At 43.7% G+C, this 23224-nt stretch overlaps 1 protein-coding gene across 2 annotated transcripts in view; it reads left to right on the top strand.

The window, feature by feature from the left end:
* The first annotated feature begins 3925 nt into the window (after positions 1-3925).
* Positions 3926-23224, top strand: part of CD38 (CD38 molecule) — a 39458-nt gene continuing 20159 nt past the window's right edge. Inside the window, exons 1-3 of one of the 2 annotated variants that reach the window (XM_006136966.5) lie at positions 3926-4062; positions 11771-11986; positions 22764-22893. In XM_006136966.5, coding sequence (XP_006137028.1) covers positions 11814-11986; positions 22764-22893 — 303 coding nt within the window. In that variant the 5' untranslated portion in view covers positions 3926-4062; positions 11771-11813. Of the gene's footprint in view, positions 4063-11616; positions 11987-22763; positions 22894-23224 lie in introns of those variants that run through there. The other variant, XM_014580533.4, reaches the window with a different exon arrangement.

Genomic DNA, 23224 nt, shown 5'->3' on the forward strand with positions numbered 1-23224 from the left:
CTTTAAGCACAGACCTCACATAGCCTCAGGCATCAGCCCCACACAGTAAGTCCTGACCTGGTGCCCTGCTGGAACTGGTTCCGGCCAGTCTTAAATGCGATTCAGAGTCCTCTCAGTGCGTAGCTGCGTTATTTTGAAATAAGCTATTTCAAAATAAGATATTTTGAAATAACACTGTAGTATAGACATACCCTTAGAGACTGACCAAAATATATAGGCTCCTGACCTTTCATGGGTATAACCCACCTCATCAGATGGCTTTAAGTGCCACAGGACTACTCATTGTTTTTAAAGTGACAGACTAACACGGCAACCCATATGAAAACACAGGGACGACAAGACATCTGAGGAATAACTCCTATTTGACCAACTTCTACTGATAAAAGAGACAAGCTTTCAAACTGTATTTAAAGATGTGCCATGCACCTTCCCTAATCAGCTCACGTTGGTGTCAGTGACACATCCCTGCTGATCTACCAATGCTTGCATAAACATAGAAAAGTAGCCCTTACAGAAAAGTGGTAAGATGTTCTGGTGCCACAATAGGGATGTGTGTGCCATACCCTTTTGCTGCAGATCAGTCCATTATGTCCTGCACATGCATAGCTAACTATGGTCCTGCAAGCTAACATGGTCCTGCAAGCTGACATCACAATGGGCTCCATACCGGATTTCAGTGGCAACTGCTGGGAAGAGGCATTAAGGAGAGGGGGGTAAGGTTCTGGCCATATGACTGCTCCCCATGTGACTTCTCCCCATGCCACCTTTTCCTGCCCCCACTTCACCTCAGGTCCCTCTTCTCACTTTATCCCACCCCTACTCCTTCCATTCCCCAAACCCCACCCCTGCTCCACCCCTTCCTGCCTCTTCTCATCCCTGCTCCCCCCACACTCTACCTATTTCTTCAAGTACCCCCATGAGCAATGCAGCCTGGGGTGTTAGTGGAGGGCCTGGTGCTGGCAGCAGGGGCCACCCCTCCCCGTGCTCACCAGTGGTGACGGGAAGTGAAGCAATCTGGCCCTCCGGCCTTGTCTGCTCCCCTGGCTCTGCTTCACACTAGCGGTGCGTGGCCAATGCCCACTGTCGGTGCCAGGCCCCCCACTAATCCCTCAGGCCGTGTCACTCAGAGGAGGGGGTTTGTTGGAAGAGTGGAATCACCCCCTGCTCTCACCAGCAGTAGCAAGTACAGCGATGTGGCTGGGAGCTGGGGGCATGGAGTGGGCTGGGACCAGGCCGGGACCAGGCCATTCCCCTTCCTGCCATCCCCACTGAGCACAGGGAGGGGTGGGGAGACGACCCCTGTGTCCTGTGCCAGGCCACTCTGACCTCCCAAAGTTCAGGGCCTGGGACACTGCCTACTGGCTGCTGTCCCCTTGCTGCTCCCCCCATGCCATTTTGGGGTGCACATGATCTTTCATTCCCCCTCACACACGTCACCCATAGTGGATCTCCACTCACTTCTCTGCTGTCAATGCAGCTTTCATTATGGTGCCCCTGCTCTTGTAAGTTTAGCACACAGATCCAGATTTTGCACATCCAAAAATTCTGCAGCCACTGTTCATCAGGCCAAACTTGCATTTCAATGCTATTCCCTCAGCCAGGGCTGATTTATCAGGCCCAGAAAAGGTGTTCCCAGCTGCAATTATGCCATGAATGCCACCAACAACTTTTATTTGGTTCTCACTCTGTTCCACAGTGATCTCTTCTCAAAGGATCATGTTCCCCACTCATTCAGTTCTTATTCTGCCAATATTCAAGGCCTGTGTGCTCTGTGCTTGCAACACTTATGACAATAGCACAGAGCTATGCAGGCTTGGCAGAGATGATGGATGACAAGGAGGATCCCGCAGCTTTGTGGGATTTTGAAAAAAGGTGCAAAAGTTACATGGGACCTTGTGAGATGCTGAACCTCACATTCCCAGTCACCCCACACAACTCATTTCGGCTCTTGATGTACACTGGATGATAACAAGTTGCACAATCATGGACTGCCTGCTGCATTAATACAAGAACTCTTAGTGAGTACACATACTCACTGACACAAGGAATCAAGTATGCATGCACACAAGTGACATATTAACTGCTGTAGCCCAAAGTCCAGTGTGTTTCAGCAGTAGCCCTGGGAACTACAAGTTGTGGACTACAAACTGCGGCATGTTGGGAGAACTTCCTGGTTCCTGCCATGATGTGCCCTCTGCCCCCAGCAGGGTCTCAGCAAGGACTGTGCTAGAAGCAGCACACAGGCTGCATGCTGAGAGAAGGGGGCTGCTGAACTGTTTTCCTGTTCTATGTTTTTTACAGAATAAAGCCTGTTCCTGGTGATTTGTCGGAGTGGGTCTGGTCTGAGGTGCACTCACACATACACAACGCAGAGCACACCAAGCAGCCTCAGGCCTAGCCCTCCCCCCACAGTGGTGTAAGAAGTCACAAGCTTCCCCTATGCTGAATAACCTCACACTGGGCTAGCCAACAGGAGGGGTTACACTGCCATGGTCATATGCTGATCTCATTTGTATTGACATGTTTGCAGTGTAGGCACGGCCTATGCAGATAAGAGAAACAATGGAATGGGGGAAGGGAAACAGCAATCAAGTGAAGGAACTATGTGGTGGTTGGCAAACTCAATTTTTCATGCCAAATTTTTCATTGTTTTCTTTTTATTTAACTTTTACAAGTTCAGTGGGGTTTTATTGGGAGGGGAGAAGCTAAACAGAGAGAAAGTAGGGACAAGAGGAAGGAAGAAATGATGCATGGAAGGCAGGTGAAGTGATGCTTCGGGGGAAGGGGGCAGGAGTGAGTTGAAAGAAAAGGGGAAAGAAAACAGTTGGGCACAGATGACATACCCAGTCCATGCCTTGGCTGCCCCTCCTGGCTGAGTTTCTGGATGAGGCCTCCCAATGGTTTCTCTCTTCCTTGAGCTCACAGCTCAAGGATATTGCATGGCCTTTTACCCACAGTGACTGAGGCTCTTCCCTGTACAATTCTGGATCCTGGATGCTGGAAGGGGGGTAACTCTAGCTGGGTCTCAGCTCCTTGCTTCCTCATGGGCGCAGCTATTGCAGTTGTTTGCTTTTGTTCCTACCAGCCCTCATTGGTCCCTCCCTCCCAGCAGTTTTATTATCAGGAACAGTCCCATACACAGGAATTTATGTGGGGGGTGCTCTTTTTGTAAATGTGGGTTAGAAAGATGTGAATATGCCCCTCATGGTCCCGCAGTAAGAGGGAAAATCAGCCCCAACCTTCCCACGGCCTGCCAGAGCATGCGGGAGGGAGGCGTGGGCAGCACACCGCTTCTGCCTTTCCATGGCTGGCTGGAGTATGCTTATGTGGAGGAGCATGCTGGGGGGGACTTTTGCACCCTTTGCCCAGTCCTGAGGAAATGAATGATCTGGCAACTGCACCATTCTACATTTGTGTTTGACTTGGCCCAGTAATTTCATTTGTTTAAAAAGTGGGTGGTGAATACCTAGGTATCCATAAATTATTCTTGTATCTGCAAATCACAAGAAAAGTCACAGTCACCCCCCTCTTCTTTTTTTCCTTCCATTCCCACTTCTGTGCTTCCTTCCATTCTTTTCCTGCCCATGAAATACCTTCCCTTCCTCCTGCTTGCCAAATCACTATCTCCGCTCCTTATTCATTACTCTCATAAAATTCCCGGACTGTCAGAGCATGCACTTACAACAAGTGGTGAATATAAGTGAAATTAAATCAAGACAGAATCTTCACATTCTTAAACAGAGAATACCTTTGATCTAAGAAATACCTTCATCACCCCCTGCCACCACCCCTTTTTGTTATCATTCCTCCTGTATCACTGCTAAAGTAAACTCTTGGGGGCAGAAGTCTTATCAGTTGTTTTGAAGAGCACCTAGGACAGTGCTAGGCCCTGCATAATTATCTAATATTCCCTGGTGAACAGGCACAGCAAAGGGAAGTTTTATGAGAGCCTTCTCCAGGTAAAGGAGGAGGAGTCAAGAGAGAGACTACACATGATCCCTAGGGTGAGGCTCTCCATCTGTTTTCAGCGTGGCTGTTGCATTCTGAGACCCGGGATACAAGGTGAGTTAATTAATATCTTTTATTGGACCAATTTCTGTTGGTGAGAGACAAAGTTCTGAGCTAGCCATTATTGTATTGCCTGGTGTTTTACCTCATTCACCTTGTCTCTCTGCTTTGTCAATGTTTGAAGTGTGCTGGTTTACTTGAAGCATGCCTGCTTGTTTGCAGGATGGTTTGTTCTGGGGGCTGTGTTCTGAGCCAAGTCATTAGCTAGCGCAGTTTACACGAGCCAGGCTCTAGCCTGCTATCCCTGGAACCATAACTTGACAAGGGAATCAGGCTAACTCCAGGAGAACAGCAGTTTAAAAATCCAGCTATGAAGTGACCAGCAGTAGTAAACAGGGAAATTTAGAGAGGGAATGTGACAGACATTCCTTCCAGGTTCAGTTCTTGAGCAGAGAAAGCTTCATGACTGAGCAAGAGAGCACATGACTGGGGCTATGTCTACACTACAAAGATAAATCGGAAAAAGAAATGCAAATTGCGTATCTTTTTCTGATTTACTTCTGAAAGAGGCTTTTCTGAAATTTGGCCTGTCTACATGGGGCAAAATTTCAGGAAAAAGCCCTGTTTCAGAACATCCCTTCTTCCTCATAAAATGACATTTACAGGGATGCAAAAAACCACGTCCACTTTTCTGACATTTTTTTCAGAAAAGCAGATATGTTCCTTGGATGTGGCAGAGCTTTTCCGGGATACCTCCAATATCCTGGAAAAGCTCTGCAGTGTAGACATGGGAGAGCTAACAAGGTTAGGAGATTTTGGCTGCACTGAGAGTTCAGTGGCAAGGAGAGAAGGTTGCTGAGGGGATATAACCTACGTACCAGAAGGATACCAGAAAAGTCCCTCCAAAGGAAACAAAGGAGGGAGAGAAAGAAAAGAAAAAAAATCTGGTGCCCTCAGAAAAATACCCCCACACCAACAACAAACCTTCCAAGAGTAAAAGTTAAGCAGAAGGCAGGAATCCAGCAGCAGAGTGGGGCTACCTAGTTTCTTGCACTGAATTGTATGTAGCATGTATGACTACCTGATTTGTGGGCAGGTGGGGAATGTTTGGTGCAAGCAGCTTATGGCTCTCAGACACAATGCAGGCTCTTGAGGCTAGAGTGGCTGAATGGAGGAGATAGAGCAACAGTGGTAGATGGAGGAGACTTTCATTAACACAACAGAGTGATCCCTCCCCCAGTCTGACAGTCTCTGTGCTGTTAAGGAGAAGGACAGTCTCACAGAAGGAGAACATCAAACTGGACCAGAGGGAAACAGGCCCATAGCTGGGATCACGGGTGGCAGGTGGTATAGGCAAGGGAAAGCAATACCTTCCCAAACTGCCTCACTTGGCCCTGCCCATGCTCCACAGGAGTCCCACCAAGACCCTCCCCCAGCCTGCTGTTGCTGTGTCAGAGGCTGGGGCAGGCAGGCAGGGGGCTGCACCGTGCTGTGTCAGAGGCTGTGGGTGGGCAGGGAGATTTCTGGTTAGAGGTCCAGACTAGAGCCATGCCACTCGCTAGCTCTCATCTCTGGAGCCCTGGGGTGGGCTGGGGACAAGAGCGAGAGCTGGGAAGGGGCCCGTGGTGGTTAGTTTGGAGGTGGACATAGAAGAGGCAGGGCCTTAGCCAGAAGGGGCAGGGCTGGGGAGCTGGCTTTCCCAAGCCATAGGGTCAGCCACCCTCAGGGCTGAGATTCTCCTTTCAGGCAGTGCCATGGTTTCCTCTTGCACTGACAATACCACTGGTGGGAAGCGGAACCCCAGTGATTAGGGGAAGAGAAATAACAGTAATGGGTGATTTGATTATTAGAAAATAGATAATTGGGTATGTAATAACCAGGAGAACGCACATGGTAAATCACCTGATGGGCACAAAGGCAGTATCTATCATAAGTCATCTAGACAGACATTTGCACTGCTGAAGGAGGCAGGGGTCGTGATACATGTAGACACCAAAGACATAGGAAAAAATGCCGGAGAGAGGCTAAATTTAGGCTGTTAGTAAGAAATTAAAGTCCATACACTCCGTGATAGCATTTTCTGAAATGCTCCCAGTTCTGCACAATGTCTACACTGGCCGCGAGTACTTGCGCAAGAACACTCACGTTCTACTGTATAAAATCAGTGCTTCTTGCGCAAATACTCTGACGCTCCTGCCCAGGAATAAGCCCTTTTGCACAACTGTTCTTGCGCAAGAGGCCAGTGTAGACAGGCATCATGCTGCCTGCCCCCTCCCACACAGTACGGAGGCTGGGGGCAGCAAGGAAGGCTGCCGCAAAGCAGCTGATTTGTGTCCATTTATTCTTTTACGTAGGGACTGTCCAGTTTGGCCGATGTATATAGCAGAGGGGCATTGCTGACACATGATGGCGAATATTATATTGGTAGATGTGCAGGTGAATGAGCCAGCGATGGTGTGGCTGATCTGGTTAGGTTCTGTGATGGTGTCACTGATGTAGATATGAGGGCATCCCTCATATCTATCATTATGTGCCAGCAATGCCCCACTGCTACATACATCGGCCAAACTGGACAGTCCCTACATAAAAGAATAAATGGACACAAATCAGATATTAGGGATGGCAATATACAAAAACCTGTAGGAGAACACTTAATCTCCCTGGACACACAGTAGCAGATTTAAAGGTAGTCATCCTGCAGCAAAAAACTTCAAGACCGGACTTCAAAGAGAAACTGCTGAGCTACAGTTCATCTGCAAATTTGACACCATCAGTTTAGGATTAAACAAAGACTGTGAATGACTGGCCAAGTACAAAAGCAGTTTCTCCTCTCTTGGTGTTCACACCTCCACATCAGCTGCTAGAAATGGGCCTCACCCTCCTTGACTGAATTAACTTTGTTATCTTTAACCTTATTCTGGTCTGCATAGTAATACCTGCCTCTGGAAATTTCCACTATGTGCATCTGACGAAGTGGGTCTTTGCCCACGAAAGCTTATGTTCCAATACATCAATTAGTATATAAGGTGCCACAGGACTCCCTGTCGCTTTTGCAGATCCAGACTAACAGGGCTACCCCTCTGATAGTTATTGGCTAGAGTGTTGTGCCATTTCTTTCCTCCTTTGTTGCTTTTGCATCTCATGAGCATGTCTTTTCTCCTCAAAGTGAGTTGTGGCTTGGTGTGTGGTGTAGCACCACCTTGTTGTTCCACACCAAGTCCTCCCAGTTTGTTGGGTTGATGCTTCCCTTTCTAAGGTGCACTTTTAGTAGGTCTTTGAAATGCTTCAACTGCCTTCCATGAACCCTTCTCCCCTGACTTAAATGAGAAGAGTATTTGCTTCAGGAGGTGAGCATCAGGCCTATGTACACAGTAAGGATGTTAAAATGTGGATATCTGGGTAAACATGTAAGCATTGCTGGCTTCCATGGAGCTCCCTGCCCTGCTCTCCCCCTGTGCTGCTGCCTCAGGGATGGGGGTAGGCTGAGGTAGGCAGGAGCCAGTACATATGGGGAGCCAGTCGGATGGGTGGAGGGACCCCACAGGATGGTTAAGTGCTATAATTTAACCAGTTAACCCTTTTAACATCCCTGTACACATTGGCTGTGTCTACATTGGTGCGATCTTCAAAACTTGCTGCCTGTCTACACTGGCCGTGAGTTCTTGTGCAAGAACACTGACGTTCTAATGTATGAAATCAGGGCTTCTTGCGCAAGAACTATGGGTATGTCTACACTACCCCGCTAGTTCGAACTAGCGGGGTAATGTAGGCATACCGCACTTGCAAATGAAGCCCGGGATTTGAATTTCCCGGGCTTCATTTGCATAAGCGGGGAGCCGCCATTTTTAAAACCCCGCTGGTTCGGACTAGGCTTCCTATTCCGAACTACCGGTACACCGCGCACTGCACGGGGTTCGAACTAGCGGGGTTTTAAAAATGGCGGCTCCCCGCTTATGCAAATGAAGCCTGGGAAATTCAAATCCCAGGCTTCATTTGCAAGTGCGGTATGCCTACATTACCCTCCTAGTTCGAACTAGGAGGGTAGTGTAGACATACCCTATGATGTTCCCGCTCAGGAATAAGCCCTCTTGTGCAACTGTTCTTGCGCAAGAGGCCAGTGTAGACAGGCAACATGAATTTCTTGCGCAAGAAAGCCCTATAGTTAAAATAGCCATCAGAGCTTTCTTGCGCAAGAGAGCATCTACATTGGCATGGATGCTCTTGCGCAAAAACACATCTCTTGTACAAAGGCACATACCAATATAGATGCTCTCTTCTGGAAGAGTTTTTGCACAAGAATGCTTCCGCAAAAGAGTTCTTGCACAAAATCATGCCAGTATAGACATAGCCATTTAATTTGAACCCCTAGTATGGTGTTTTATTAAATAGTCTCCATGCAGCTTACAGGCATTTCACTCTTGTGTCCGTTCTTTGTCATTTAACTATCTTCCTCATTTTAATTTCCTTTTTGAAGTAAAATGAAGTGATGGATTTCTTTGGTATTTTTGCTCTACAAAGATGATACAATAAAAAAACCAGAAGCATAGAACTGGAAGGGACCTCAAGAGGTCATAGAGTCTAGTCCCCTGCCCTTCTGGCAGGACCAAGCACCATCCCTGATAGATGTCTATCTAACCTGCTCTTAAATCCCTCCAGAGACAGAAATTCCACAACCTCCCTAAGCAATTTATTCCAGTGTTTAACTGCTGTGACAGTTAGGAAGTTTTTCCTAATGTCCAACCTAAACCTCCCTTTCTGTGGTTTAAGCTCATTGCTTCTTGTCCTATCCTCAGAGGCCAAGGAGAACAGTTTTTCTCCCTCCTCCTTTTAACTCTCTTAGGTACTTGAAAGTACACTATCATGTCCCCTTTCAGTCTTCTTTTATCTAAACTAAAAAGCCCAATTATTTCAGTCTTCCCTCATAGCTTAAAAAGGTATTCAAAAGTTTAGCAAATGGAGGATGGGGTGCAAAGATGCTCCTTGCCCAGAGAATCATCTGGTCTTGGACCAGCCCTGACAATCTACAAACTCATAAATGCTGGAAGCAATCTGGTGTGGTTTTGTTTACTTATCTTGGTGTTTTACTTACTGAAACTGAAAGGTAGCAAGTTTAAGACTGATAACAAAAACATTCAACTGCTCTGTTGCAAATCCAGTTGTAATTCTGTCTATATAACTTGTGATAAATTAAGAAGATTTACGATAGCTGGAGAAGAATCTGTTTTGGGAGAGGCCACTTGGGGTGGCTCAAGAAGTCATGTAAAGACAGTAAATTTGGCTTCTTTATTGTGAATAAGTAGTTTTTAGAGAGGCGAATGGAGGTAATTTTTCTTTTACTGATCAATGTCTGTCAGTTATCCAGCTACACAGAGCTCTGCTTCACCTCTGGGACAGGAACTCACTGCAAAAATGCAAAATGGAACAAATTCTTTAGCCTAAGTAGTTAGCACATAGTTCGTTCGTAAATGTACAGCACTAAATGCCACAACAAGAATGTGGGCAAAATCAGATAATTGCTACACTCTCAAATTGTATCAGAGGGGTAGCCGTATTAGTCTGAATCTGCAAAGGCAGCGAGGAGTCCTGTGGCACCTTATAGACTAACTGAAGTGTAGGAGCATAAGCTTTTGTGGGCAAAGACCCACTTCGTCAGATGAACTCTCAAATTGCTGAATTGCCCCTGTTTGTGGTGAAAATGACAAGCAAATCACCCTATCCACTCTGGGTGAGCACTTTTCACAAAGCAGTCACTCTATCTGACCTTTCAGGCTATGTCTACACTACCCTCCTAGTTCGAACTAGGAGGGTAAAGTAGGCATACCGCACTTGCAAATGAAGCCCGGGATTTGAATTTCCCGGGCTTCATTTGCATAAGCCAGGCGCCGCCATTTTTAAATCCCGGATCATTTGAACCCCGTGCCGCGCGGCTACACGCGGCATGGACTAGGTAGTTCGGACTAGGAAGCCTAGTCCGAACTACCTAGTCCGTGCCACGTGTAGCCGCGCGGCACGGGGTTCGAACGAACCGGAATTTAAAAATGGCGGCACCCGGCTTATGCAAATGAAGCCCGGGAAATTCAAATCCCGGGCTTCATTTGCAAGTGCGGTATGCCTACTTTACCCTCCTAGTTCGAACTAGCGGGGTAGTGTAGACATACCCTCAGTTCTCATCCTCAAAGGAATCCTGCACCCCACTTTCAAAAGATGCTTAAATTCATTACTCTGTTATTAGAATCATGACTGAACAGAGAGACTAGATTTATGACTGGCTATTACAACAATTTTAACTTACTAGATCTCTCCTTTTTATCCTAGCACTGTACCTTGAATGGCCCCCTATACAATAGTGCTAACTACTTATGCTAAACAATCTGCTTCAACTTGCTTTTTGCTGTGACTTTGGGAGCTCCTTTCCTAGATAAGAAGAGCTTCATACAGCTAGAAAGCTTGTTTTCTCGAGCGCCAATATCTAGTAAAGTTAATACCTCAGCAACCTTGTCTCTCTAATATCCTCGTACTGACAGCAACTAAGCTGCATACATAAATGATTATTAATCAAGTTAATTATGAATATAAATGGTAATAAAATGCAATCACCTTTCATTGCAATTTCTAAAAAATAATCTTGCATTGATTTTTTTTTTTAAATGTTTGCTTGTGAATAAGAAACTAGTGTCAACCACAGAAACTAGTTTGCACCTATCAGCTTTTCTAGCATCACCATAGCGCTTAAAAATTAACAGGGCTTTGCTTAGAAATAGCTTACAATCAGTCCAAGTTTATATGTAGAGAATAGGGGAGAGAAACAAAATGGGCTTTGCAATTCTATTGTTCTCACTATGGAATCAATTTTTGCCTTTGGTTAAAACTGTCTAAAAGCCATTGCTAATGTTGATGTTTATATTAGTGCGTCTGCAGGATATAGAACAATCAATGGCAATGTAGAGGTGAATCAAGTACTCATGCTTACATGGGTAAGAGGGACACAAATTAAAATGGAGGAAATTATTTTTCAAAATTAAATACAGACAAGTGTGGACCATTTTTACATAATTGTTACTTGTTCTGTCTCTAGACAAACTTCTTCTTTGTGAGCTTACTCAAGTAAGAAACCCAGAGTTTGGCACTCTACAATTAACTTGTGGAATTCACTGCCACAGGATATTAATCAAGCAAAATCGCTTAACAAGAGTGAGAGAGATTTAAACACTAAAGAGAAACAAAAGTATCTGCAGTCACTTTGTAACTAGAATAAAAGTTGCCAGTCTTGTAAAAGTCCTGCTTCATGGCACAAAACAATTTCCACTTCATTTCCCCCCAGTATTGTATATATAGCGGGGAGCAGAGAGTTTGTAGAAAGAGGTTAAGAAGGAGATGGCCTCTGAAACATCAGGGATAGGCTACTATCAGAGGCAGTCTTTCATAAAGTGACCCATTAATCTATTTAGGCAAGGAGATTCCAGTGACACTATGCTATCACTGCAAGACCCTTTAAGTTCTCAGATGCTGCTAATAAGATTGCAAATGTGCATATACCTTGCCTTGGGTTCCTGTAAATGATGTGCTCCAGTCTGAAGTGCTCCAGCCCGGCAGTTCCTTGTTTTTCTAGTTGGTATTTGTCAGCTGAGCAAGCAGTTAGCTTCCACTTGAAGGCAGAGGGAAGCAGGGGGGAAGTGCAGTTTGGCACATTAGAAAAGAGCTACTTTCAGAGCAGTTGCTGCAGCTGTTCACAAACTTCATTTACGATGCCCTTTCCAAACAGGTCCTCCAGGACACGCCAGCGTATAGTACTTTTAGTGGGCATCATGGTCCTGATAGTGACAATTGTTGTTGTGCTGGCTGCTGTACTGGCACATGGAAGAAAAGAGTCTAGTGTGCAGCTGCTAGAGTGGAAAGGCAGAGGGACCACTAAAAATCTGCAAGAAGTCATCCTTGGGAGGTGTTATAACTACATCACAACGGTGAACCCTGAGCTGAGGTGAGTAATAATTACCGGCATGTATAATATGGTGTCATGGCAAAGAACCTGGCACTAATTCCACTGAAACAATATATTGTGTTATCAGCTGGACAAGGAAACCAGAGAATTATAATTTACTACAAGTGTTTCAGAGCAAAACATATAAAGGCAGGTTCAAAACTGGCTACATTCTGGTCAACGGTTTTTGGAGGAGACTGGCTGTGCACAAAACAGCACAGTGAATGAGAATAAAACAACAGTAATTTGGGGGCACATTCTGCCCACAGATACAAAATGTGCAACTCCTTCAGAAAGCTCATAGAACCAAACATCTAAACTCTACAATACAGTCTAATAAGTTTTCATATGTGGGTGTAACAGTAGTGAAGTTTAACTGTGAAGTCAGTCTGTGAAGAAATACATAGCATATACCATTTAACCCACATACCCAAATATGTGAGTGTCTATGAAAGAGAAGCAAAAGGCTGGGAAGTAATTGTTAACACATACACTTCTATTATTCAGTTGCTTTTTTCCTTCAGGGAATGAGAAAAATTGTGAGAAATTGCTTAAAATATGCAAAGTAGATAGTGTGGCAATGCAGATCTGGAGGACTTGCCAAAGGTCATGATAAGCATATGGGACTTTCAGGATGGTGTAAAAAGATTGCAACTGGTTATACTGTTAGTGTGGGGAATGCTCTGCAGAATCTTCCATACCCACATATTTACTGAACTCCATCAGTGTGCTTAGTTCTGTACATTATATAGAGGATGGAACAAGTCCTACCCGAAGGAGCTTATGATTTGAAAGAAGGGAAAAGTTACTGAAAACACGTTGGAAAGAGAGGGCATTCCAAGTGTAAAAGGCTTGCTCTGAGGGGGCACAGACAAAAGTGGGAGAAGATACAGACCTGACATTTAGAGAAGCAGCTGGGAAGAGCTTTTGAAACAGGAGGGGGAACAGGAGGGCGTAGAGTGGGACAGAGTCATGTGTAGTCTTGAAGGGGACAACTCCACTCATTTTCTCTTTCTCCTGGAGATAGAGGTTGAAAACTTTGCTGAAGAGGGTGTCTAGCAACAGAAACATCCTTCCTTTTCCCAGGCCCTGCAAAATCCTTTCCTCCTCCCCCTCATTCCCACCTTGGAATTCAACATGGATCAGGTGAGGGATGTGAAAGGTTAACCCGCTAACCAGTCAGCATCATTCTAAATGGGTAACGATTACTGGTTCTGATTAACTGTAGGGGCTGGAGCAGCTTCCCACCCACCCTGGGCAGGGGGCTGCTCGAGCCCCATGGGGCCCACTGTAGGCAGAGGCTGCTTCAGCCGATCAGAGCCCCTACCAATGGCAGGCCTGACCCAGCCTCCCTCCCGGCCCCCACCCCCACCCCTGGCTACATGCTGGATCCCTAGGAGTGGGCTGGCAGCCCCTGGCAGAGGCTGTTGGCCCTGCTCCTGGAGGGGCTTCACTGTGAGTTCTGCAGTATAAAGCTTATTTAAGCTTTCTATTGCAGAGCTTGCAGTGCGTGTAACCACTAAGTGTTGCAGTAGCTACACCTTTGGTAAAAGGTAACCAACTTTTTACATCCCTAACTCGGGCATAGTATCAGGAGAGGGAGCAGGGCTGAGGCAGTCACTTTCCACAGTACAGTTCCACCCGTACACCCATAGAGTCAACATCCTCCTGCAGAAGTGCTGTCATGTTTAACTTATGCACCTGTCCCGGTTCCATAATGGCACTAACATAATGCAAACCTAGTAAAATATTAAGTGATTTCCTGCTAGTAATCAACAAATCTTGCCTCCTACTGTCCAGTGTTGAGACTACTGTATAAGCAAAATCTAAATCTGCAGTATTTGAAGGAAATTGTCATGATAAAAAAAAAAACCCCTTGGCCCTGATCCTGTGAAAATGTAAGTGTAAGTGTAATACTACAAAAGTCAATAGAGCTTTCCATGTGTGTAAAATTAAGCCAGTGAAAGTGTTTTCAGGATCAGGACACATTAGTAAAATGAAAAAGAAAAAAGTTTACTTGCCAATATTATTAAAAATGTATTCAGTTATTGAACTGAAATAACTTTTAAAATCTAACATTGTTTTCAATATGTATATTATTTACTTATAACTGAAAACTTAGAAACTTACTGTAAAAAAAGGTAAAAATAACTATGTCAAATCCACATACAGATGTGTCATGCATTAGACCAATACTGCAAAGGGAACTGAAAATGTAGTTATTTTCACCATTTTTTTATAGTAAGTTTCTATGTCAAATCCACATACAGATGTATCATGCATTAGACCAATACTGCAGTACTTGGCCAGGAAGTATTTGTTAAAATAATGTTTTCATCGGTTATTGTTTTTTAAATCATGTAGTATGGCCTTAGGGTTTCAAAAGTTAAAAACAAAAAACACCAAAAATCAAAAGCATTATGTGAATTTGTACTGGACAGGTGACTCTTTAAGGAAGATAAATGTATCTGTTCTTAACACAGAGTTCATTTGCAGCTAAAACAAGAAAAGAAACCTCCTTAAACAATTGACATTTTAAAACACATGAATTGAACATTTGTATTTGAAATACTGACATTATTGGGGGTGGAGGAGGCAGGAATATATTAACTTGCCTCCATCTTTAATGTTCTTGCAGAAGATAGCTAATAATATTAGCTGTTTGTTCTTATCTCTGATCTTAGATTCCTCTCTCCAGCCTATCTAACAGTGTATTTTGTGATACAAGAGTAAACGTGATCACTAATCTTTTTGAGCATCTTGGTCACAAAGCTAATGCCTCACAGACGAACTGTTGAATCATACCTCAACAAACATTGTTCTTTCATATCTATTGCACACTTTCTAGCTCTCTCTCTCTCTCTATTACGGAACACTCGGAAGATCAAGGAGCTTCTCTGCAAACAGCACCCACCTCTCCGTATTTGCTCCCTCACACACACATCCTTCTACTTATCTCTAAATTCATCTCTTGGTTAAACTACAGCTTCCTACTCCTGAATGGTTTCAAGATTGAAGTCTTCACACTATGTGGAAAGACTTCTGTGTTCTAAGTGTCTAAGTTTGCTGCAAAGATCAGAAATTTGCAATCAAAACTTCTTGACTAACATCCCTTTTCCCTACATCTGCTTTGTCTGTATGACGTTTGCCAGATCTGGAGTACTGCCAGATAGTATGCTGACCCTTTCTGCGCTTAGTCATCTCTTCACTCATTTCCTTGTGTATTGCATAGCTCCTTTGTATCCTTCAGCAAAGCAAAAATCCCAGAGCACTACAATACCATCATTGCTTAGGAGGGTATGTTTACACTTGCAGCCTAGTTTGAACTAAAGCGACGAGGAGTCCTGTGGCACCTTATAGACTAACTGAAGTGTAGGAGCATAAGCTTTCGTGGGCAAAGACCCACTTCGTCAGATGCATGCCACGGGGTCTTTGCCCACGAAAGCTTATGCTCCTACACTTCAGTTAGTCTATAAGGTGCCACAGGACTCCTCGTCGCTTTTGCAGATTCAGACTAACACGGCTACCCCTCTGATAGTTTGAACTAGGGATGCAAATGCAGGCATTCGAAATAGTCAATGAAGCGGAGATTTAAATATCACACGCTTCATTAGCATGATCTTGTCGGCGTGTTACTTATTTTTTTGAGGAGTAACATTAGTTCAAAACAAGGGGTTTGGTTTGAACTAACGCGTTCCGGCATGCACTTTCACTTTTGAAACAGCTGGCATTCAGAGTAACACACCGGCGAGATCATGCTAATGAAGTGCAGGATATTTAAATCCCCTCTTCACTGACTATTTTGAATGCCTGCATTTGCATCCCTAGTTCAAACTAGAGTGCAAGTGTAAACATACCCTTACTCCTGAAATAAATCCAGAATGTACACAATGTACTGTATAATATAGCTCTATTAATGATAACTTGGCCACAAGGCCAGTTCTGTTTAATTTATTGAGTACAGTTTTCAGTATGATCTCCTTTCTATTTAACAAGAATACATAGCTTTTATCTAGTGCTTTTCATCCATATATTTCAAGGTGCTCTGCATAAGAGGTTAGTATCACTGTCCCTGTTTTACAGATGGAGACACAAGGAGGTACATGACTTGCCTACAGACACATAAAGCAGTGGCAAAGCCAGGAATTAAACCCAGGTTTCCTAAATCCCAGTCTAGTCCATACCCACTAAGCAACAGCACTTAGCTTAAAATGGGCTCTCTAATTTACGTAAGTAGGAGTTTTATCACTGAATTCAAAAGCAACAGGATGGATCAGACAAGCAATAATGTATTAAACTAAATATGAAAAATAAGATTAGGAAAACCTCATAGGCACAATGTGACCGAGGCTATGTCTACACTATGTTTTTTTTGCAGAAGAGGCACTGAAAATGAAGTGCTTGTTAGCATTTTCTCACACTTTATTTGCATAATCTCTTCTGATCCTTTTTGCACAAAAATGATCAGTGTGAGGTTTTTGCACAAAACGGACAAGTCCACACTGCTTGTTTTTGCGCAAAAACCTCTGGCACAAAAACTATCAGAAGATATTCATAGAATCATAGAATACTAGGACTAGAAGGGACCTCAAGAGGTCATCGAGTCCAGTCCCCTGCCCTTCTGGCAGGACCCATTACTGTCTTGACCATCTCTGATAGACATTTATCTAACCTACTCTTAAATATCTTCAGAGATGGAGATTCCACAACCACCCTGGGCAATTTATTCCAGTGTTTAACTACCCTGACAGTTAGGAACTTTTTCCTAATGTCCAACCTAAACCTCCCTTGCTGCGTTTTAAGCCCATTGCTTCTTGTTCGTTCCCCAGAGGCCAGAAAGAACAATTTTTCTCTCTCTTTCTTGTGACACCATTTTAGATACCTGAAAACCATCATCATGTCCCCTCTCAATCTTCTCTTTTCCAAACTAAACAAGCCCAATTCTTTTAATCTTCCTTCATAGGTCATGTTCTCTAGAACTTTAATCTTTCTTGTTGCTCTTCTCTGGACCTTCTCCAATTTCCTCTTAAAAAAAGGAATGAGGGATCTTTCGGAAAAGGCTTTATTTTCCAAAAGATCCCCGTCTAGACTTGCGCTTTTTTCAGGCAAAGCTCCGAGCCGGAAAAAAGCGACAGCCATGTTTATGCAAATGAAGGGGGAGATTTAAATCCCCGCTTCATTAGCAATTGCGATGTGTCTATTTTGCATCCCTTTTACGGAAAAGGGATGCAGTCCAGACACAGCCCTTGTGTCTTGCTCACAACACATTTGTTAATGCATCCTAGAATCATGTTTGCTTTTTTGCAACAGCTTCACACTGTTGACTCTCATTTAGTTTGTGGTCCACTATAACCACTTCTCATTCTGTATGTGTGAAATGGATTATTCCTTCCTAAGTGGTGCAAATGAAGCGTGAGAAAACACTAATGAGTGCTCTATTTGCATTGACTCTTCCGCAAAAAGTTTGGAGGGTAGACATACTCTGAGTTATATATTGCTGTTACAACTTTCTGTACTTCATGACTCTCCTCCCCCCAACATCTTCTGCCCCCTACTGTACTTTAACAATTTTTTCCCTCCACACAAAACAACAACAAATGACTTTTAAGTTGATAACAAGCCTAGAAAACTGCTAGCCTAAAGAACATTTCATGAAAGTGCTGACTGCAGGATTTGGCTCCATTAATAATTATGTGAGCTAAGAGAATTTTATAATGCAAAAAAAAAAAAAAAAAAAAAGATCTATATTCCTCCTTAGTACTTTTGTTTTTTGCTGAACAAATTATGCAATACAGTAATTTAAGTGTGATGATGATAATTTGAGGCCCGTTATAACACCGTTGTTCCCTATGCCTAGTTACATCACTGTTTCAGCCAGGAGTGCACATGGACCTTTACCACTTCAAAGGCTTTATCATAGTTATAGAATATGCTTCAAGTTCCATCTGAACTGAAACTAGAAAAATTTTGTTGCTGTTGTGTAGTTAAGAATCCTCAAGCGATGGCTGTATCACCATAGGAGATGAAGGAAGAATATCCAAGTCTGTGTCTCACACTGATAAATATAGTCCTATTTTAGTAGCATTTAAATTTAAAACACTTTCAGTCACTTAGCAAGAACATACTAACTTAAATGGTAATTGGAAAGCACTCCAAGAGCTAATGCTGGTCAGATGGTGGTGGTGGTGGCGCGTCTACCTCTGGCACCAGTCTCCCAACTCCACAAGGCCCATGCTTGACAAAGCCCTAGCTGGAGTGATTAATTGGGGTCCTGCTTTGAAGAGAGGGTTCCATTAGATGACCTCCTAAGCCTAAGGTCACTTCCAATCCTAATCTTCTATTATATAAGCCTCCTTGCATATTCAGTGATAAAGGGTATCAACAGGCCACTTCATATCCGTTTGTACAATGCCTAGCACAATGACATCCTACTCCTGGCTGAGGCTTCTAGGTAGTACCATCAGACAAATAGAGCATGAATGAAGAAATGAACTGTAGTGTACATTTACCCATTTTTCTGGTATGGTATCACAAAGATAAAAGTTCTCTAATGTGTTTTCTTTTGACTTCCATGTAACATTCCATGCACAAATACAGTTTTATTGTCCCTTCTGTACTTTACCGCCTTCTGATCATTCACTTTGCCCACAAGGTGGCAGCGTTCACCTTAAATTCAGCTCTAATTTAAGATCTGTTTCCTGTAAAACAGAAAATAGGTAAACCAAAATTCATCTAGTGTGGGCAGGTTTTGAGACTGCCCCAGAATAATAGGACAGAGCAGGTCCTGAAGGCTTTGTGAAAGAAAATTAAAAATAAAAATAAATGCTTAGAAAAAAAGTACTTGTGTGGACTAGAGAGTGCTTCATTGTAAATGTAGGACTAATGGTACTTTAAAATGCATTTTATAGTTTGAGCATCTCACACTGAGACAACTACTCATCAGGCCAAATTTTAAAAATAATACGTATCTGTATAAAAGGTGCTTGTGTCCTTAACTCAATTTTTGTTTTTCTTCATTTAAATTATTGCTCTGAGATAGGGCTGGGGATGAGGGATTCAGTATGCAGGATTACCCCATCCCTCTCTCATGGCAGCATCTTAGGGCCAAATGAAAAGCACCTCTCCATGGCCACTGAAGCTCCTGTGGGCACAGCCGGGGGAGGGGTGCATGTCCTCCAGCTGGGGCAGATCCAGGTTTATCTGCCTCCTGCTCCTCCCAAGCCAGAATGAGGAATGCTGCAAACTGTGCACTTTCTCTTCGCTCCGTAACTTAGGGGAATGGCCAGCAATATTCCTGTACAAAATCAAGGGGGGAGCTTCAGCCCCCACCCTTGGGTGATGGGAGGCTTGGGGCTGAAGCAGTCCTGGAGGGAGGCCCATACCCCCAGCCAACCCCTTTCACCTGCCTGGTGATTCTGTCTCTTTTCTATATGGTTTTATGAGAAGCCATCCCATTCCAGGCACATCCTGATATCCTGGCACAACTAAGCCCTAACCTTGGTTTAAGTTATGATAAGAAGAAGCTGCACAACAAATTTGGTAGTCCTAGCTCTTACCATTAAAGAGATCTTGAAACAAACAGACACACAGACAGACAAACTGTCTCAAATATGTAATAGATTCCTAGAGGAGACAAAGTAGATGAGGTAGTAATTGTAGGTGGAAAGTATAAGCTTTTGAGCTTCACAGAGCTCTTCTTTCAGCCTCCAGAAGCTTGAAAGCCTATACTTTCCACCAACAGAAGATGATCCACTAAAGGATATTCTTTTGCCTAGCTTGTCTTTTGTATCCTTAGAACAGCATTGCTATGACAACACTATAAATATCTGATATCTACATTAGGTTTTCTTTATATTGATGGGCAACTGGTAGGTAATTTATAAGATAGGGATTTTCTCCATTTTGCAAAGCATTTTCTCCATTTTGCAAATTGAGAAATAGCAATTAAGTGGCTTACCTGGGGGAAATGTTTTCTCCTAAGGCTGCGGAAGTGTATATAACACGTGGGGGACTGCAAATTGTGAGTTATTGGTGCTTATTCCAAAATTTACTAGTGCATTTCTCCAAATAATCATTGGCTTTGGAAGGAATCATGTACTTTATACTGTGCTCCTGTGGTCTCTTCCCCTATCGGAGGGGGCCATGTTTTTTCTCAGATTGTGGGATTTACTGTGCATTGACTATGCACTTATTTTTCCAATACTGTACTGTAGGACCAGTGGCATCTCAAGAGCACAGAAATGAGGTCATGTTTAAGCAAATCAATACTGCATATTTCAGTTTGCCCATCATATAAAAACTTAGATTGACTTGAAAAATAGTGATGCCGTTGTAAAGCTTAGTTTAATAATGTGTGTAAAATGATTTGCAATCCTGTGATGGAAAGTATTATCATGGCAATATATTCCTTGGGCCACTTGAGATTATGACCAAATAACAAACTGCATAGTTCCCATGATATTCTCTGGTAACAGTGCCTTAGAACTGTCTGTGGTGCTAGTTCCTTTAAGTAGAGGTCACCTCTCCAAGTTCCAGAATTGTATACAGTCCTTCCCAAAAGGAGTACCAGGAACTTCACAGAAGTGAAAAAAACAACAACCCACCAACCACAAATCCCACAACCCAGGCCCTTCCTCAAATAGTTTTTACGTGGGACACACTGAGAGGTGGTGAGAAATAAAGCGGAAGGGATGAGTCAGGAAAAGATAAAGGTCACAATGTTAACAATTACGCAGTTGCTCAGTAGAAACATGCTCACCTCAGGGTAAATCAATTCTGCTGTTTTCTAAATTTGCATAAAAAAGAAAACATAAAAGCCTCAGCATTGTGACTATTACTGACTAACTTATGGATGACGTGGAAGAGCTGAGTTTTCAAGAAGGAATTTAAATGACAAGGGGCTGGTGGCTTGCCAGAGCAGAGAGGGGCAGATGTTCCATCTACTGGGAACAACATGGAAAAAAATACTAGATGGACAACAATGGTAAGTTAATATTTGTACACAAGTGTTAGCTTAATTCATTTACCTCAAACACGATAGAACAGGGGTGCTGAGTAGTCTCAAGACTCACAATGTGTAGATTTAGAAACTGGACAGGGTACCATTTCCCTGGAGTTTGGCATAAGTTTCAGGAAGTGTCACTCCAAGCCTACAAGTTAACAAATGACCTCTGCCTAGCACAGTGCAATAAATTACCATTTAGCAATACTGGAGGAACTCGCAGTACTTGGCATTAAATCATCAGTATAGGAAAGAAAAGTGAATAACTGATGGGCCAACACCTTATGCAACAAAGTTAGACATAGATGACCTGGTTGTGCTCCTTCCACATGCATCAGTTTTACATCAGCATAATTCCATTCAGTTCAGTGGTTATTCCTGATGCCAGCGCAAACAAGAAGGCCAGAATCTGTATTGCAGATGGGAGCATGCTCAAAAGTTGAGATCAAATAACTTGTGTAACTCTATGGAAGGCAGTAGGTATAAAACTGGCATGTTATCAGAATCAGACACTAAATACTTACTCTGTTTCTTCCGTTTTTTGTTTTGGATAAAATTACTAATGCTAGGCCTCTTCTTAGAAAGGTTCAGAGGTTGATTTTTGGATTACCAGCAGATCTATATATCTCATTGGTCCACAAACTGGGAAGCACAGAGGAGCATCTGAGGTGGGGAGGGGAGGGCACATGGTAGGGCTCAGGTCAGCTTCCCCAAGAAGTAATAAGGGAGTTATATCCAGCTCCACTCTGCTGAGCCTACTGTGCAGTAAATAGGATGGGAGGGGGTGTGCAGACAGATTCCATTACTGGTAAGGGGGGACCATGATAGGAAAAGCCTGCACACCAGTGACAGTGTCATTCAACTTCCCTTCTTCCACGAAGGGTTAAATCATAGGCTAGATTCTGCCACCCTTGCTGCTCAGGATGTATAGTAACCGACTTTGTGACCGGTCCAGCGGATCACAGTGGGATACTCACAGCCCTATTCCACATGAGTGAAGAGGGTAGAATCTTGCCCTCTATCTGTGTGAAGCCAGATATTCAAAACTGCTGAGGTCCAAATGTTGAAGTGTGCAGCACCTCCAACCGGGGTCAGCTTTTCCAAAGAGTTCTGCTCCCTTCCAGGCACCTACACAAAGAAAGTGCTCAGTGACTATCGTGTTGGGCTGCAGCATAAAATCCTGAAACAGAAAGGCTACGTCTGCACTGCAGCACTCTTGAGATTCCGAAGGTCTCCCAAAATAGCTATTCCGTCTCTTTTGAGCATGTGCGTTATTTCAAAATACAACGGGCTCACTATTCCGATGTCCCTGTAAACCTTATTCTACAAGGAATAAGATACGTTTTGGAATAGTGGGTTATTTCAAAATTTGGCACTGTGTAGACAGCACCAAATTACAAAATAAGCTATTTCAAAATAAGATGAGCAAATTGCTCATCTCATTTTGACCTATGGGGAAATACAGATGCACCCAGAGTGGCCATATTTTTAAAATGTACTCAGCAGCCAACATGCTGAGGTGTTTCTCTCATTGTTGTTGAAAATCTGGCTTATTTGGGGGCCTAAATGAGAGCTAAGTGCTTTGGAAAGTCAAGCCCACCGTGCCGAAATCCAGCAGAAGGGTGTGGATACTTTCATAAGTCCCTGCCCCTCAATTTATTTTCTCTCCCTGTAACACAGGACAGCAGCATCTCAGACATAGATCCAGGATTTTGGATGATTACCTGTTTCTTACATGATTGATCTCCCATCACTTATATTTCAATCTTTTGACAGAGACAAGGATTGCCAAAAAATATGGGAAACAATGAAAAATGCATTTGTTTACAAGAACCCATGTAATATTACAACAGAAGATTATCAGCCATTATTGGATTTGGCAAGTCATCCTGTCCCCTGTAACAAGGTAAGAAAGCTATCAAGGTAGGGACTTTTTCTCTGTACATGCCTAGTACAATGGAGTCTTTGTTTTTGTTCTGTGTTTATGAAGTCCCTAGCACAGGGGTGGGCAATGATTTTTGCCTGGGTCCCACTTCAAAAAATATGTAAGTATTCCCGGGCCACCCCGGAAGGGATGGAGCTTAAACAGGAAGGGGCAGGGCTATCCCACCCCCAGACCATGAATGGTCTGGCGGTGGGGGAACCCTTTTCTCCCCCTTTTCCACTAGGCACCCATGCCCTGGAAGAAGCTTGGCACTCTCCCCCACCCTCAGGCCAATCAGGGCCTGGGGTGGGGT

Source organism: Pelodiscus sinensis, chromosome 4, assembly GCF_052426305.1.
Source record: "Pelodiscus sinensis isolate ZL-2025 chromosome 4, ASM5242630v1, whole genome shotgun sequence".
Classification (NCBI taxonomy): domain Eukaryota; kingdom Metazoa; phylum Chordata; order Testudines; family Trionychidae; genus Pelodiscus; species Pelodiscus sinensis.